Source organism: Falco peregrinus, chromosome 13 (genome assembly GCF_023634155.1).
Source record: "Falco peregrinus isolate bFalPer1 chromosome 13, bFalPer1.pri, whole genome shotgun sequence".
Lineage (NCBI taxonomy): Eukaryota > Metazoa > Chordata > Aves > Falconiformes > Falconidae > Falco > Falco peregrinus.
In genome coordinates, this window is record NC_073733.1 from 23,033,575 (window position 1) to 23,050,802 (window position 17,228).

Here is a 17,228-nt window from a genome sequence, read left to right on the forward strand (position 1 = left end):
TAATTACAGAGCTAATGTTCTCAACACAAGGAAAAAATAAACGGTTCTTTGGAAGGCATAATTACCCAGCGAGTCCCTAGTCACACCACAATAAGCCTTAAGCTGGAGACTACAGGAATAGTAGCTGTGGTTAGTCCCACTGCATGTGAAGAGGGGGAGTTCCCAGGGATTCCTCAGGCCGGGGGTTGGTCTCTCCCACTCCCCAGTTCTGCCAGGTGTCTCAATGCGGTAGGTTTTCAGCATAAAGTCAATGTCTAGGGATCAGCCTCAGCTTCTGGAGGGTTCTTACATTTACACTTCCAGACATGAAACATAACCATGTGCTTTCCATTTATACAGGTAGTAAAACCTACCGCTGTGGTGTATTGCATTTAATGCACATGTGTAGAACATCTGGCCGTGCACATCCAGAAGGCCTGTCTGGCACTTCCCAGGAGCTCCAGCACATTACATGTACATCCAGTCTTCCTGGAAGGTGTTAGAGCTTCTGCATGTCACCCTACAGCACACGGGTGCTGCTCCAGCCAGCCAGAAGCATGCCTGGAAATTCCTTACTCCACCATACAGCACATGCACGGTGGTCACAGCTGACCCATATGCAAGCTGAGAAAGTCCTCAAAATCTGTATGGCCCCAGTTCTGGGCTGGTGGGAGGATGCTCCTGGAAAAGCCCAGTTGAGTGGCAGCCCCAGGATGGCTTCTGATCCGGAGAGGAGACTGTTCTGCAGCTCCCTCCCTGCTTTAACTCGCTGTCCGATGGACCTTGCAGACAGTGTGCCCAGGGAAGCACAAAGGGAAGATGCTGCTCTTCAGTGATTCAACCAGGCAGCCATGGCACCTTCTCTGCACTGGCAGAAAAGCGATTCAAAAAGTGCACCGTGAGCAGCCTCCAGGATGCTGCCCATGCTGAACATGGATGAGTTTAAGCAAGCAAGAGGGAGAAATACAGGCTGGTGAAGGGAGGTTTGGCTGCTCAGAAGTGCCACCCCACCCCTCCAGGCCCCTGCAGACATGATGGAGATGTCACAAACCTGCAGTATCTGGGATTTTCCCACTCTGATTAAGCAACTGCTCAAATACAGGGTTGAAATACAGGGTTCAGAGGTGAAGGGATGCCAGCCTGCCCAGCCTAGGAGAAGGGATGGAGGTTTGCTTCCCCTCTGAACCTCACACAGCCATTGCCACAGCTGTCCTTTAAGCTGTGCCCAAGGGCCCTCAGTCTGCAGCCTGGTTCCCCCTCTGGTCTTATGGCTGTTACTCACCTATGTTGATTTGTCCCTTGGCTGAAGATCCCCATAAGGACAATCCCTATTATTATTTGTCATCTTTAGGGCATCACAATATTGCTGAACACCCCGGAAATAAAGGAGAACAGAGATGCAAGGGTTTTTCCTTAAATACAAGCATTTACTCATGTTTGTGTCTTGCGGTGTGACAGTGTAGGCACCAACCATCCCAAAGGTCAAAGCAACATCCCCCGAATATTTACAGCAGTACAGATGCTGATCAACAGTTGAGTGCCCAGACAGTGGTCCCATCCCTTGCCCTCTCCTTGTTCTGGCTCAGCTTTCTTTGTAAAGAGCACAAGCAAAAAGCAGGTGGAGGTCCTGACCCACAGTCCAGTCCGAGCTGTAATGCAGGGCTGAAGGGAAGAAATATCCCAACATGTTCTTGAACACAGAGTCATTCTTCCTCCAAAATGTTTACTTGATTACCAACAGTCTGTTGTCCTTGCTCAGATTATCCTCCTGGAATAAGTTATGTGTCATCCCTCAATGAATAAAGAAATAAAAGGCAAAAAAACCCCACCAAACCCTGGTGCTTTAGCAGCAAAGTCAAGAGTCCATGAAAATCACTCGCCTTTCTCCAGACTTCATTGTCTGCACAAGTCTAACCAGCAGGAGATGATCACATTCATACCAGCGTTACTCTTTTCAAACCCAAATTAAAAGTCAGGCGGTAAGAGAGAGGAGGCTTTCAAAACAAACCCTTTGCCTGGTTCTCGCCACATTTCACGTGGAGGGATGGTTTTCTTCTCTAGGCAAGCCATTTTCAGAGCCATGTCTCCCATGTCAATTCACAGCACCAGAAAGTGAAAGACTTTTGCCATGGCCATGGAGAATTCAGCTCTGGGGAGCCTCATTCCCAGAGAGACAGATAAACAAAAAGCCACAAGACATTGGGAGAAATGGCTAATGACAGGAAAGTCAAAGAGGTAGATCCATCACATTAGCAGTGAGCCTGGCGAGGGCTTGTGAAGCAGAGGGTAATGACAGCAGCCTACCACAGTCTGGAGGGGACCGATCGTGAAAGTGGGGCAAAAGAAACACGTGAGGAAGTGTCTGAAGGGCTGAAAAGCCACAGCTGTTACAGAGATGTTCTTGGTTTCAGGGACACTGCTACCAGCCTTGCCCAGGTTTATTCAGGTCCTGAAGGGCTATCTGCCCAAGCTGGGGATGTTTGGGGTGGAAGCAAGGGTGCAGAGGTTAGAGGTAAGCCTTCCTGCACCAATTTCTTTGGCAGTGTTGCACTGACTGGTGCTAGAAGCCACCGGAGGGTGATATCAGGGTCCAAGTTTTCCCATCTTTTTAAGTCAGGGGGTGCTTGTGCTAGTCTGGTCTGGGGGATGGGTCTCTGTGTTCCCCTGGCACCTTCCCGCTAGCTTTTCTGTCCAAGCAGGGTTAGAGAGAGAAAATGCATCCAGCCAGATGGATCTCCTCAATCCCTGGGGCCAAGTGCAGTGTTTATTCCCTCCAGATCCATAGCCTGATGCTGACTGCCTTGCTCTGGGTCTCGGTCCCTAGGAGACACTTCCAGTCCAGCAGATCTCACAACCCTGGTAAATCCAGGTGTGAGCCCAGATTACACCACCTCCCACTCAGAGCATTGTCACATAACTGTCACCTCCCCACAATGGTCCCTCCTGCCAGCCTGACCCTTTGCACCCTTCAACTAATTACAGTGCTTTCCGATTTCCTGCAGGAGACAAACGGAGCCCAAGGTCCTCGCTACTGATTGACCCCTCCGGTCCTTCCCCAGCTCTTCCCGGTTGGGCTCGCAGTCAAGATGTGAGGAGGGAGGGTAGAGGACTCTGCATATTCAGCACTTGACCCTGCCTTTTCCGAGGCAGAAATTCAAATGGAACCTCTCTAGGAGGGGATCACGACATCTCCCCAGGGCATTCCTAGCTATTGTGGCTCCTCTCCTCTACCCCAGGCTATGTGTGTTTGTAGTTACCAAATGCAAATCACATTTCCCACCCTCCTGGCTGAATCTCTCACTCCACAAGATCCTTCCCCTGTTTTGTCTTTTTTTTTTTTTTTTTTCCTCACCAGCTAGTTTTGCAATGCTGTGCAGAGTTCACAGCCCTTCCTGGTTTCACCTCCCTCTGATCTGGTGATGCACTGCAAGGTGGCTGTAGGGAAGGTATTTAAGCAATCCTCCTAATTAAGTACCTGCATCACATCTGGGCTCAGCCTGGCTCTGGACACAGCAACTGCAGCTATTTTGCAGCCTGGCCCCTGAAGACTCCCTTTTCCGAGGAATGCCAGTGACTAACCCCCTAATTGCATTTTAAAACAAAAACTTGAGATAGCTTTTTGGCCTTTGGCAGTTGTGATGGAAGCCTCGCAGCTGTGGCTTTACTGTCACTCTGGGAAGGCTAGATGTCAGCAGCCAGATCAAGTCAATAGCACATTAACAACTGATAATGATAGTTAACTCACTTGGTTAACTATGTGAGCATATGCTTCACCCCTGAGCATTTCAACTTCCAGCTCCCAGGCTTGTCTCAAGCCACCTTTGACTCTTGGCTCTTATTCATTGTTAACAGAGAAACCTGGAGCACATTAAGTGGAGGGGACCGTTTACAATAAAAGCTCATGACTTGATTCCGTGACCCAGCAGAGGCTATTAAAAATGATTGAATGAATATGGAAATGAGTAATTGTACAGCTGGACTCGGGGCTGAAGGCGGCCAACTCCATTCAATGCAAACCACAAATAAACCAAGGCGCACGCAAAGCCACCAGAGTCTCTAGGTCATGGTGTGAGCTGCAGGAAATTGCTCTAGGATTTCCATCATGTTTACCTGTCCTCTTTGTGCCATGGTTTCTTCTCAGTGCCTTCTCATCCTTCCTCTTGAAAGACTGCACGAACATGAATCTCTTATCCCATGCAAGCGCTTTGCCAGATTCTAGGGGAAATGGGGGGCCATGAGAGCCCCCTTCCCTGGCTCCCAGCTCCTTGCTGTTCACACATGCACGCTTGGCTAGTCCAGCCTGCATTCAAAAGGAACAGAAATAATCCTGGACTGCCTCTGTTTCCAGCCTGAATCCCAGGAAGCCAGATTCCTTGCTGGCTGGTCAGAGACCTGAGGAAGCAGGGGATAGAAACCTTCCTTATGTGCACGGCACCTGAGGCTGACAGATTATCTGTAATTAAAGGCAAACCTGGGCCAATGAGCAGCAGAAAGAGTTAAACCCGAACCGGTCCCCTGCTGCTGCCCGTGAGGGTATGGATACTGGGCTTTATGCTCTCCTTACAGCCTTGCTTCCTCTGTGGCCAGCTGAGAAAGACATGAGGGAAAGGGGTTGTCCTAGGAAACATGCCACAGAGAGGTATGATATAATACATTTATTTTAAAAATGTACACCAGAATCCCACTTACATGAAGTGTAGAGACTAAAGGTTCATTCTTATTTCCCTAGGGTCCTGGAGTTGTGTCCTCCCTCCCGGCCAGAGTCCCAGCACATCTGGTATTAAGGGGGTGGAAGGACTGGGCTGAAGACCTTAGTGGTCTGAAAGAAGGGGCAGGAAGGACAAGCCATGGGTATGCCACAAGTTGAGCGAGCACCCACCTCCAACACTAGCCCAGAGGGCAGAAGCTACTCTGCTGCTATGGCTGCTTTGTTAATACAAGGCTTCTAGGTGCAGTTTTGCCATGCTGCCCTGTATTGGCAGCCTCCGGGCCCGCTCCTGTCCCTAGGTCTGTCTGCTGTCGTGGACCGTCACTGAGAGCAGCAGCAATCTCCATACAGGTCATGGGGAGGATTGATGATTCTGTCTCCTGCAGCAATAACTGCTTCTGCCTGTGTCCAAGCTTGGGTTTCATTTCAGATGTTGCAAAGGGTGCTGGACCAGTATTTGCCCCTGAGGAGTTGGGTGAGCCCACAGCAGAAACCTGTCCCCAGGGCAGCTGCCCATGACCTCCTCACCCAAAGCAGCTTTCTTTCCCTGTGGCCTTCTCCCAACAGACAAGTCTCTACCCCCCTTCCCATCCATCACTCCTGGCGTTCAGGCCACTGTCAGAAACCTCCTGCAAAGAGACAATGGCAGCCCAGGGTCCCCATTCACCCCTGGAAAAAAGGGGCTGTGCTGCATGCGGAGTGATAGATGGTTTGTCCCCAGCTGGAGACAGAGGGCTGGACACTCCCCGCCAGCTGCAGGAGGGCAGCCCTTTGTCCTGCTCTGGAGAGATGGAGCAGAGGTCGGCCTCCGGTCTTAGGCTTCCCGGCATCTCTCAGTTTGAGGTCTTCTGTGGTAATGCGAGCGTCCAGGCTTCCCGCATAGCCCCCTTCTTGCCGGAGGTCGGCGCATCCCTTGCGATGATGTTCTGTCTCCAGCTGTGCCCCAGAGGATACCAGCGCAAGAGTCCTCCCACCTGCCGTGACGCCTCTGGCATTATTTACAGACGTATCTCTCCACCTTCCGCTGACACTTCTTGCACATCACGTAGCAGCACCAGTGATACTTGCAGTGACACCTCTCCACCACCTCCTCCGTGTAGGTGTTGTAGCCACGGCCACAGCACATCAGGTTGCAACTGTCACTGCCCACGGAGGTCTTGTTGCACTGCCTGTCAGGAGGAGGATGCACAAGCGGGAGCTGAGGGCATGTACATGCCCACCCATGGCGGTGACACTGACCACAGCTCTCTGCCCTGACCTCCTCCCAGAGCTGACTTGCCCATAGCAGAGGGCAGCGAGATGCACGGGTCTGCTTGCAGACTGGCGTGGATGTCAGCTGGTGTTATTACGGCAGCGTGTGAGCGGCTGAGGTTGGGCACACTCAGTCTGTATCACACTGGGGAAAGGAACCTCCCGGGGAGAAGGAGGGGTGGATGGCTAGGACCAGGAACTGCTACTGCTAGATCTAACAGGGATTGCACGTCACAGCCCTGAGGCAGCCCTGGCTCAGCATTCAGAGGAGGCTTCCCCATCCTTCTAAAAACTCCCTGCCTGCCCTGCAGTCGCTCCAGAAAGGAGACATCTGGGAAGCACCACAGCCTCCAAGGTCTGCTGAACCGTTCTGGTTACCGGCAGACAGCACCCTAAGGCTTGCAGGGAGAGGCGGTATTTCCCTTTCTGACTCCTCACTGGATGGACCTGTCCTGGAGAGTGGAGCTGAGGGACTCTCGGTAAGGGCTTTCCCCTGCCTTTACACCTGCATGGCATCTGCCTTCCTGCCCTCCTTGGGGCTTTAAGAAGCAAAGATTTCACAGGAGTGCCTGTGGTGTCCCATCTGACGGGGGACTGCCCATCCACACCAGCACGCTTTCAGATCCAGTGGTACAAACACTCATGAAAACAGAGGCTGAGTTACAGCGTATTAAGTGCAGTTTCTTACCTATCATGTGTCCCCAGAGACCCCAGGTGGAGATTCAGTGTGCAGTAGTCGGGAGAGCTGATGAGATAAACTAGATCCGTCTCTTTCACTGGCCTGACATCCATTCCTTTGGGTATCAGCTGCTTCCTGGGCCCTATGAGCCGGTGGGTCACCCTGACGGCTGCCAGGTACTTGGACTTGAGGTCAGAGGCAATTTCATCTAGGTTTGGCAGTCCCTTCCAGCAGGTCTTCACCGAACAGGAGCCTGAAACACCATGGCATTTACACTTGGTATCTAGGGAGTCACTCAGCACCTGCAGAGGACAGGAAAACAGATGAATTTGCTTCTGCTTTCTCCTGGTATCCACCCTACAGATCGATTTGCAAGAGCATCCATGGGAAGTTTCAAGAGATGAAAGAGCTCAGCTGCTTACTGCCACCTTTAAATGAATATAATGGGGCAATCGAGGACTCAGCCCTGCTTCATTCCCCTTATGATAAGAACCTGATACTTGGGGAACTCCCTGCTGGAGCTTGCAGTGGGGCTGGTGGCCTCTCCAGCCAACAGAGTGCAGAATGGCCACATCCTCACCTGGGGAAGTGAGTGCATGAAAGCACAAAAAGCACACACCCCCCCACTACTCTGCAGGGCTGGGGTGCCCAGCTGGAGAGGGTCAGGATGGGCCCCTGCTTCCCATCAGAGGGGCAGAAAGAAGTGCTGGAAGCGCTGGTGTGAAGTGATAAATATCTTGTGCTTGTTGTGGAAAGGGTGCAGGGATGTTTGGGAGGTGGGTAGCAGTGGGGGATGCCTCTGCAAACACATGTAACTCCATTTTAACCGTTTAGTTGCCTCCTGACCTTAAGCACAGCATCCCAGTAGCCTGGCCAGAGCCTACCCCCTCACATTAGGCACCTCTGCCCCCCAGGCTGCTGTAGGTGTGCTGGGCACCAGCAGTCCCTGGTGGGCACCATACCCACCTGCCTGCCCACCACGTTGTTATGCAGATTCATGGCCTTGAGCGCTTGTGTCCCCAACTTGCTGGATTTTAAAGGACTGTCAGCAAAAGCGGAGCCAAGCTGGAGGCCGTAGTGCAGGTTGTCCCCACAGCCACCCCATCTGAAGTCCAGCCCGGGGACCTCGGAGGGGACAGAGCCGCAGGAGCAGAGAGGGAGCTCTCCTGAGCTGCAGGCTTGGGCGATGGAGTGTGTGACGGCAGCGGCAGCCAGGGCGTAGACAAAGGCGGATTCCCTGGTTCCTGGGAAGAAGAGGGGGAGATGTCCTTCCTCCCTGCCCGGCCAAACACTCCTCTCAAAGATCTCACAATGTAAATGAGGGGTTTTTTTCTTGCGGCAGGATAAAACCAAGGCCCAGTGTTTTTCTTGCATATATTTTTAGCCTGTGCCACCCATTATGTTATACTGTCAGTATACAGCCTGTGTCCCCACCACTTCCCCCCCCCCCCCCCCCCAGCCTTTTTTCGAGCCTCTAGCAGCTGTTTTTGTTTGAAATGACAGTTACTGCAGGTTTAACACTGCTAGGCTTTCCGGATCAGGACTAATGCTTTGATGTGTACTGCTAATTCCAGTGTAATGGCAGCAGGTTTTCCCCAAAATATATACCTAAGGCAAAGTTAACGCCCATCAGCTGAACAGCAGGACTGCACGTTAAAAGCGCTGCCAGGCGGCCTGGAAAGCTGTGTGGGGCAGAAAGAGGAGCATGAACACAGCAGACAAAGCATCCTTTACCTTTCAGCAGGTCAGGGCCGAAGCTGGGGGCATGCTGGATGGAGGAGCAGTTCCACCTCATGTCTGCGAAGGTCTTCTGGCAGACGCTCTTGGTCCGGCGGGCAGCCCGGACGATGCTGTGCATGACCTCCAGGTTCCTGCGGCACATCTGGAACTGGTCGGGCACCAGCCCAGCCAGCAGCCGGCAGTGGTGGCTTTCATTCCAGGCCACCCCGCTACTGCTCTCGGTCAGCCCGCTGTGGGGAGAGGGTGGGTGTCAGCAGGGTGGGGGGAGCACGGGCATCCCTCTGGGGACCCAACCGGGGAGAGGGAGCCGCCGAGGGGGGCACCGGGGGAGGTGGGGCGCATCCCACTACTCACAGCCACTGGATGGCCGTGGAGAGCCCCAGATGGCAGAGCAGCACGGCAGCGGCCGTGGGGTGACCCATGACCCGGGCTGGGACCCGGGCCGGGACCAGGACCAGGGCTGGGGCTGCTCTGCGCTGCCGCCCCCTTTTATAGCCGCGGGCGGTCCTGTCCTGTCCTCCCCCCCCCCACACTCCCTCCCCCCCCCCCCGGGGAGGGGAACAAAGGCAGTTTCGGTGCCATTCACAGCGGGTTAGGGCAGTGGGGGGGTGGAGGGAGGTACAGCTGTTAGCAGCAGCGACCATCCCTGAAACAGCACCTGGGAACTGATGAAGAGATGACCGGCTGAAGGGTGGGGAGCTGCGGGGCATCAGGTCTGGCACGTCCCCCCACTAAGTGCTTGGATGCTGCATACCCCTTCACGCCCTGGCAAGGCGTAGAGACCAGAGCCATGGCATTCTCCACCTCTGGCATCTTCAGGAGAGCTGTCGGATCACAAAGCGGGTACATGTGTCTTTGCTCAGGATGTAAAAACATGCCTGTAACTGGCTGGCAGGAATCGGAAAGAGAGGGGGACATTAGTAAAGGACAGAAGGGGTTGACATAGGCTGGTAGTAATTTCTGGCTTTTTACTTATTTTCTTTGCAAGAAGCTTTGAACAACACATTTTCTCTGACCCAGAAAGAGTGAAAGTCTCAGCTGCCTGCCTCCTCTTGTCTCCAGAGCCCCATGAGAACAGCCAGGATGCTGCAATAACCAAAACTCCAGATGTATATGTGTCAATCAAGGGTGTGGGCACTGGTGTCTTCAGCCTGGAGAGGACCCAGCCAAAGGCTGTGCTGGGACTGAACCTGATTGAATGTGAGGAAATCCTGCCCCTAGACACAACTTCACAGCTTCAGCCCCAGCCCCTTTTCTTACAGACAAACCATTTTACTGCCCCATCCTCAGCTGGGGCATTGGCATCTGCTAGCAGGTTTCGTAACTGCGGAGGAAGAGGGTGAGCAGAAAGGGGACATGTAGAAGGGCTCTCAGCACGTAGCCCACAAGCTCATTCCAAAGCAATTGGGTTAAAGCAACCTCTCCCTGCTGCAGGAAGGTGCTGGGCTGCAGTGCAGGGACTCCCTCTGCCGCACCCTGTTCTACAGCCCTGCCCATGCAAACTTGAGAAACAGCCCTAAAACTGAACGCGCCCATTAGAAGACATGTGGTCAGAGCAGGATCTAACTCAGCGTGGGGCTGTCTTTAGCTTGTCAGCGCTTCAAACCCCAGTCTGTAGTTGGCATTGGGCTGTCTGTTGCCTTCAGTACCCCAAAGTGCATAGGGGCAGGAGGGACAGCTAAAGGGCTTCGCTTTACCTCTGTTGCTGGGCTTTCTGCGTCAGGACTAACGCTTTGATGGGTACCGCTAATTCCAGGCTCCTGAAAGCAGCATAACCAGCTTCCACAGCAATTTGCCTCTCCAGGCCAAGAAAAGGAGTTTAAAGTCCACTGGCTGTCTCACAGACAGCCCAAAGGGGAGTTTGCCCAGTGCTGTGGGCAAGCTGATGTGTGCATGTCCATGGGCCAGCACTGGGCATGGGTGTCACCTGCTGAAGTGCCCTTGTCATTGCAGGGACCAGATTACAGCTGACAGAAATGATGCAGCCAGGAAAACGGCATCTGCCTGGACAGGAGCGAGTTTGGTGTGACATTTCCATGGCTTGCACATGCTTGTCACAAGGTGTGCTTTTCTGAATCTTTCCCCTCCCTGAGCAGAAAAGCACAAGTGCAGCCTTGCTGCTGTGAAGACCTTCAGGGACCAGGTAGGCTGATATTTTCCCACTGTGGGAGGTGACATTTGAGAGACAAGTCCAGCTGACACCAGCTTCTTTTGGTAACAGCCACAAGTTGAAGACCTCTACTTTGGGCTTTCACTTTCTCCCTCGCTGTGCAACTTCCCTTCTCACTGGCAGGTGCTTTCCCTTTAAAGGGCAAAACTGGGTGGCTGGTTAGCAGCCCCTCATGACCTCCCTTTGACTTGCTATCATGTGCACTAAAACTAGGACACGCAGCTTGAATTGATGACCTTCCCACACTACTCCCGTGGGATGAAAAGGCCACAAGGTGCATTGTGCCAGAGCAATGGCCCATGAGGAAGGGTCCTGCTGGGAAAGCACCGAGGTCACTCCCAAATCCCAAGCAGAGTTACAAGGGGCTTAATTAAAGGGCAGAGAGAAAAGCAAAGAGACGCTGTGTTCAGTCCCTGGAATTGGCTGGCTCTGATCCCATTAATCTTCTTCTCCCTCATGCCTGTGGGCTGACACCAAAAGGCTCCAAAGTTACAGCAAGCTCTTGTCAGCTGAGGAATGATTTTTCAGCAGGAAGAGGAAAGGTACAGGATAAAAGCAAATTTGCTGAGCTGCTTGTCGGGGCGCACAGCTTGGATGTCTCTGCAGGGGGCATGTGGAGGCCAGCAACCACCATCCACGGATTTCTGCTTTGGAGTGGCTTCAGCAGGAAGCCTGTCCCGCTCTGGACGTCCCACTGGCTGCTATGCCACTGGCTGAACATTGGCACTGTTGGGCTGGGACTCGCTGGTCTGGGGCAACAGGGGCCTTTTCTCACTGCAATTGGTACTTAGAAAATTGACCCAAGTATTTCAGGGTGTGAAATGCTTTCCCGGCTGCAGAAAGCAGAGTCTCTGTTGGAGAGGACAAGGGATAAGCCAAGTCTATATTCCCTAAACACTAAATCCTGCGTTTTGGTTTCAGTCCCCAAAATGAGGGCAAAGCTGGTTAGAATAACAAGAGCCTGCCTGTTTTTATGGGATAAGGTAGCAAGGAGCATGCCCAGTCCTATAGCACGTGCTGCTCCCAACCACTGCAGACCAAGCAGCAAGTACAACAGAGTCCTCCAGCACCTGTGGGACATCAGGGCAGGTCCTGCCCGACTGCTGCCCTCTCCAGCCCTGAATACTGCCCCATGAAGGAAGATGTAAGGGCAAGTCAGACCCTAGCTAGCACAGTTTGTGCTCCCCAGGGAGCTCCCCAGGGAGGCCGAGCGCAGGCATCTGGGCAGATTTCATCCATCTACAGGGCATCCACCCTGGGGAGCCCTTAGAGCATCTTCCACTTTCTAGGCTTCCTTATGGTCCCAGATGCGGCTCAAGCACCCTGACCGTTTCCAGAATACAATTTACTTTTTTTTATGTCACCATTAAGTGATCCCCATGAAATGACTCTCGGAGAACTCACTTGGCCTCAGAGTACCCGTGACAAAACCCACAAACGGGTTTGAGGCACAAGTGCGTGCAAAGGGTTAGAGCTGCATCGTGCAGTACAGAAAGAGCCAGGCAGAGCTGACTGTGAAGGGTTTCACCACTGCTCAGCTCACGTCCCGTATGGTTTGCTGGAAAGACCCACTGCCCACCCCAGTCCCTGAGCTTTGAGACAACCTCAGTGCACCCCCCAAGGGCCAGAACTGACCAGCACTGTAGGACAGGAGACCATTTCCTCAGTTATCTGCAAGTCCCCGTATCTTCAGCCTGACTCAGCTGCTCCATCATCAGCCCAAAGTCTCCTCCAGCACCCCAGCTATTTAAGAAAGCCGCTGTTTGTTTTGCTCCAGTGGTACCTGAGTCCTGCCGTCCTGTGTAAGATCAAACTCTCTCCAGCCTCCACCCCAGGTGGCATGTGGCAGAGACAAACCTGATCTCTGAACCTGGTCTGCTTCTACCGAGGGCTCTCTCGTAAGAGATAGTCCTTGTTAAGTCCCTGGCATGATGGATTTTGCTTATACACATCACAGATCCCAAGGGTGGAGGAAGAAAAGCCCCACGAAGCAGCACCTGCTGTTGGGGCCAGATGCTGGTGCGGTGTGGGACGGGGTGACAGCACCCTGGGGTGCCTGGGGCTCTGCCACGTGACTGGCAGCTTGGCGCTGCGAGACTCCTGAGGGCCTGGGGTAAAGCTGGGCTCCTTCGCCGTGAAGTTACTCATTGTCTTTGGTGAAAGACCCAAGTGAGACTGGTCTCACCACAGTGACATAGTTCAGCTCTCACCTTCCCTGAGCCGGTTGAGTCCTGCTGGCACTCACTGTGCTGTGGAAGTCCCTGGTATTTCTTTGACATCCCACCTTCCCGATCATGGCTTTTGCAGATCCTTCTCTTACCTCGACACAAAATCAGATACGGTGTCCGCACTTCTCCCTTGTGCTAGCCTAAGCGCTCCTTTCAATTAACCCTGAGGATTTTGATGTTATGAAATACTCTCTGTAAGTTCCCCTTTCAGCCTTGGGGAATGGGGAAATGCCTTGGGCCCTGAGGGGGACATTGCGGGGAAATCTGAACAGCTTCTGAAGGGATTAGGAATTTTCTGACCAGGAAAAGCTGCCTTTGTCAGTGTTGGGAGGTGTCTGGGTACTTTTTTGGGCATCATGTGCTCAGTGGGCAGAGGGAGGGCAGCGAAGGCAGGAATTGCCAAGCAAAAGCAATCCCGTGCACTGGGCACATCTAACCAGACACCTCCTTCTTCAGACTTCAGCCAGAAGGATGCAGGACCTCCAGTGGCTTCCAGTCCTTCCCAGTTACAGTCACTGTGCCCTGGACTCCTCTGTGGCAGGTGTCCTGCATCCAGCCTGCCAGGACGAGCTGCTTTGCTGGTTGTTGCTCCAAAGTGTCCCAGCGCCACATCTCTGCTGAGGGATGAGGAGGTCTCGGTGGGACTGCAGGGTCTGTCGGAGATGCTAATCCTTCTGGGGTGATTTCTAACGTTATCTCATCAGCTGCCCACACGGCCCAAGAAAAAGTGACCATCAGCACAACTAGACCCAGCAACAGAGGATTTCAGACAAGAGGGTCAGGAGGGTCAGCAATCCCCTAATCTCTCCTGAGACACAAAGGTGGGCAAAGTGCAAGCCCACCTCTGTGCAGGTGGAGGGGGAGGAAGGTCTGGGCTTGCTACCTAGGCAAAGCTGCTTTCCAGCTGGGTGGCCCCAGCATACACTGGTTCCTGGCCCTGGTCCTCCCCAGAGCCCCCCACCGTGGAACACCCTCTTCCCTGCTGGCCATGGTGCAGTGGCACGCACAGCCCCAGCACCCACTGCGGCTGGTACAGGCTGAGCTTCAGGAGACGGACAGCAGGGATGCCCGACCGCCCGGGTGGGACGTGGAGCGTTGCCCTGCCATTGCCCAAGCTGCTCGGTCCAAAGGCTGGTCTGAGTGGGCTTAGAGCTTCCAGACCAGAATGGACCCATCCCTTGCACAAGGGGCTGACCGGGTCTCTGCTCTGTGCAGTGTGAGGCCCAGAAAGGAGAGGGGATATTGCCACCTTCTGGCCAGTGGTTTTGCTTTTAAGGGCCACCACCACCCCTTCGGGTCCCTGGAGAACCTGCTTTCACCATGCTCCTGCCTGCCGCGTTGGTGCTGGCAAGTCTCACAGGCACTTTCCCCCCTACTAACCATATTGCTTTCAGGAAGGCTCCTCAAGATGTGGATGGCGTCTTATTCTGGGACCTGGAGGACCTCAGATGGGTTGCCACAGCCAGTTCATACTGGGGTTGGATGGCAGATGGGAAAGCAAGAGCATCTGGGTTCCAAGGGGTTCAGGGGGAGCTGTGGACAAGGGTCAGGAAAAGCTGCCGGAGAGCAGGAATGCAGAGAGGAGGTGTGCGAGGGCGGTCTGGCAGGTGGAGGCATCTTGCAGGTGCTGGGAGCTGTGACCAGAGAGGCTACGCGCCACCCTGTCCCATTCCTTGGGATGCAAGGTCCCTGTGGGAGCGGGGCCAGGGCATGGCAAGCCAGTGCCAGTGTAGGGAACGGTGTCCAGTGATTTCTGAGGTCAGCCTCCTGCTCAAGCCTGCTGCCTCTTATGAAAGGTGATTTTTACCAAGCCCTCTTCACAGAAAATTTTTGCAATGACTAAGTAGTAGGACACACACAAAAAAGGCTTCCTTTTAAAGCAAAAGTAGTCCTACATTTGATGTCAATTCCTCCTCTTAGCTCCATCCGTGGAGCAACTCTAGGGTAAGTGCTAAAAATACTCCTTCCCCTTCCATGTCAGGCTCTCTCTTGGGGAAGGAGGAGAGCAGGAGGGGATTCCCAGCCCGGGAGAAAGGCTTCCCTTCCCCAGCCTGCTCGTGATGGAGAGCCACTGTGGGGAGAAAGTGCTGGGGCTTCACCTGCAGGTGCTAAGCAGAGGGAAAGACCAGTGGGGAGCAGGGAGGAACACTGGAAAATGTCACCCCCGCACCTGCCTGCTTGGTGCTGGCTGCCCTGGGGGCACAGCCAGGAGGGGAAGGCTCAAGGAGGAGCTCACAGGTGGGCAAGGAGAAGACCTGTTGCTGGGTCGGGGCTTGCCCGCGAACAGAGCTTGCTCCTGGGATTAAGCTAATTAGTGGAAGAACATCAAATAGTTGTCCTGGATGGCCAAAGGTTCATGTCCTCCACCCCTGGGACTCGGACAGGGGCCAAAGCAAATGCCCATGAATGGTTTGTGACCTGCGTAAGCACATGGGGACCCCTCCCCATGCACCATCCCAGCTTGCAATGGCTTTTGTCTTCCAGGCTCAGGAGAGGCAGCTTTGTATGAGGACCTTCCAAGAGTTCCCCTGCCATCAAAGTGCCCCACGTCCCCTCAAGCCTCTGGTGACTCCCCTCAAGCTCCCCAGCCCACGCTCACCTACCGAGCAACCGCATGAAGAGCCACATCCTTTGGCCTGGGAGGCTGTGAAAGCACCTGGTTATGATGACAGCACCAGGTTGTGGTGACGCAGGTGGTGATGGCACACTGTCATGTAGCACTGACGTCTTGGCAAGGAGACAGGTTGTGCTCCCTGGCCAGCTCTTGCCACATCCCACAGGTTGTGGATGAGATCCCTGCTGCAGGGGGGTGCCAGGGAGCATCCCATCCCCTCCGGAGGCTGGGGATGCTGGTGAGGGTCTCCCTGGGTGGTAGGAGACTGTCTTGCTGCAGAGAGCTGCTTTCCTTTAGTGAAACCATCCTCCTTCCTCTTTCTGATGTAGTGTGGAGTCTGTGACCTCACCACAGGATGGATACTGAGAAGCTGGATACTGGGGTGGTGGGGACCAGCTCCTGCCAGCCTATCTCCTCCAGAACCGCTTACACACGATGCTTCATCTGGCCCCGTGGCCTTCCAGTGCCCCAAAGCTGCAACCAGGGATGGTGGGGCTGCACCTGCCTGGGGGTTCCAACTGTAAGGAGACAGAGCACCTGGTGACATCTCGTGTGCTAATGTGGCAGTGACCCATTGCGGGCAGCACACACCAAGGTAGCTCAGAGCAAGCTCTGCAGCACATCCTGTCCCCAGGGCCTGGGGACAGCTGGGTTGGGGGATCCAGCTGCAGAACATGTGTCAGCATCTGCGCTCCCCCCACAAACCTCAGGACAACCCAGGCAAGGATGCTGCAGAAGGCAGTACAGGACTTTGCAAGGCAGAGGAGGTGCTGGGGGCTGCGTTCCCCATCTGCCCCCTGCCAGAGTCTCCTCTGGCTGAAGGTCTGTGTGCTGGAGAGCCAGTGGCAGGTCCCAGCCTGGCTGGAGCCCCACCAGAGAGGAAGAAAGTGTCATGAATAACACGCCTGACCTCACTAACTAGGCTAGAAATAGCTGCCAGGGGAGTTTTGTTGAGTCACGCAGAAGAGGCTGTGACAGTGAGTGATAATGGAAAGCAGTGGCGGCACAGCCCTACGAATGGGAGGGACACATGGGCTCATGTCCTGGAGGTGACACATGGGGATGAGCCACTGCCACCAGCCTACTGTCCCATCCCAAAGCCACAGAGCAAAGCTGCGTTAGCTGAAAGCACGTAAAAGGCATCCTGCCGCAGGGAGCCAGGCTATGGTAAGAGGACACTGGTTTATGAGATCAGCTGCATTTGGGAACACGTTGCAGCAACATCAGCAAAAAATAAAAGATGCGATACCTTCGTGATGCCTCCAGCAGCCATTCTGCTGCTGTCTGCGTGGAAGTGGATGTACCTGAGCTCTTTCATCAGGTGAAACCCGGGGCAGGAGCTGCTGGGCAGAGGGAGGAAAACAGCATTCTCTGCTGCAGCGGTTTCATGCCTTGCGATAGCCTAAAGGACGTTATGTTGCATTGTCTTGTCCCAGAGCTGGGGACATTTAGGCTGACCTGTGCTCCGTCCGAACATGAGGATGAGGAGTACTCTCCCTGCTCTGCCAGGCAGGGAAGTGGTATCAGCCAGCCAGCAGCCAGGAAATTCTTCACCTCTCGAAGCAGAGGAAGCTCTGGCTCTCATCTCCATGGAGAAAAAGGGAAAAAGGGGGGGGAGGGGGGCGGGGGGAAGTGTGCTTTAATTGCAAGTTAGTTGCAGACGAGGTAATTTCCACATGAGTTAGCAGAACAGCTAGTTGGAAATTTTTGATAAAATCTATTTTTCTTTGAAAATGCAGATCCAGTGAAATGTGAAGGCTTTCCACTGGAAAGAATGAGTTTTGCTGGATTTCTCAACTAGTTTTCTAGAAAATTTGTAAATGGTCACAATATGTTAACCACCACTGCTTTTTTTTAAG

The 17,228-nt window shown here is 53.8% G+C and overlaps 1 protein-coding gene across 5 annotated transcripts; it reads right to left on the bottom strand.

The window, feature by feature from the left end:
- Positions 1-1,415: 1,415 nt before the first annotated feature.
- Positions 1,416-16,694, bottom strand: LOC106112271 (protein Wnt-11b-like). Of its 5 annotated transcripts, XR_008749715.1 has the most exons (7): positions 15,359-16,276; positions 9,016-9,181; positions 8,352-8,587; positions 7,584-7,861; positions 6,627-6,919; positions 4,669-5,856; positions 1,416-4,566 (listed from the first exon to the last, which is right to left on the bottom strand). XR_008749715.1 is itself a non-coding variant. In XM_055818204.1 (6 exons), the coding sequence occupies exons 2-6, from the start codon at positions 9,231-9,233 to the stop codon at positions 5,682-5,684; spliced, it is 1,200 nt and encodes a 399-aa protein (XP_055674179.1). In that variant the 5' UTR covers positions 9,234-9,245; positions 15,359-16,687; the 3' UTR covers positions 4,620-5,681. The 5 variants fall into 5 exon arrangements, 4 of the variants coding, with proteins under 4 accessions (XP_055674179.1, XP_055674178.1, XP_055674180.1 ...); XM_055818204.1 differs by lacking the exon at positions 1,416-4,566 and having other exon boundaries at positions 4,620-5,856; positions 9,016-9,245; positions 15,359-16,687; XM_055818203.1 differs by lacking the exon at positions 1,416-4,566 and having other exon boundaries at positions 4,620-5,856.
- Between the last annotated feature and the right edge of the window lie 534 nt (positions 16,695-17,228).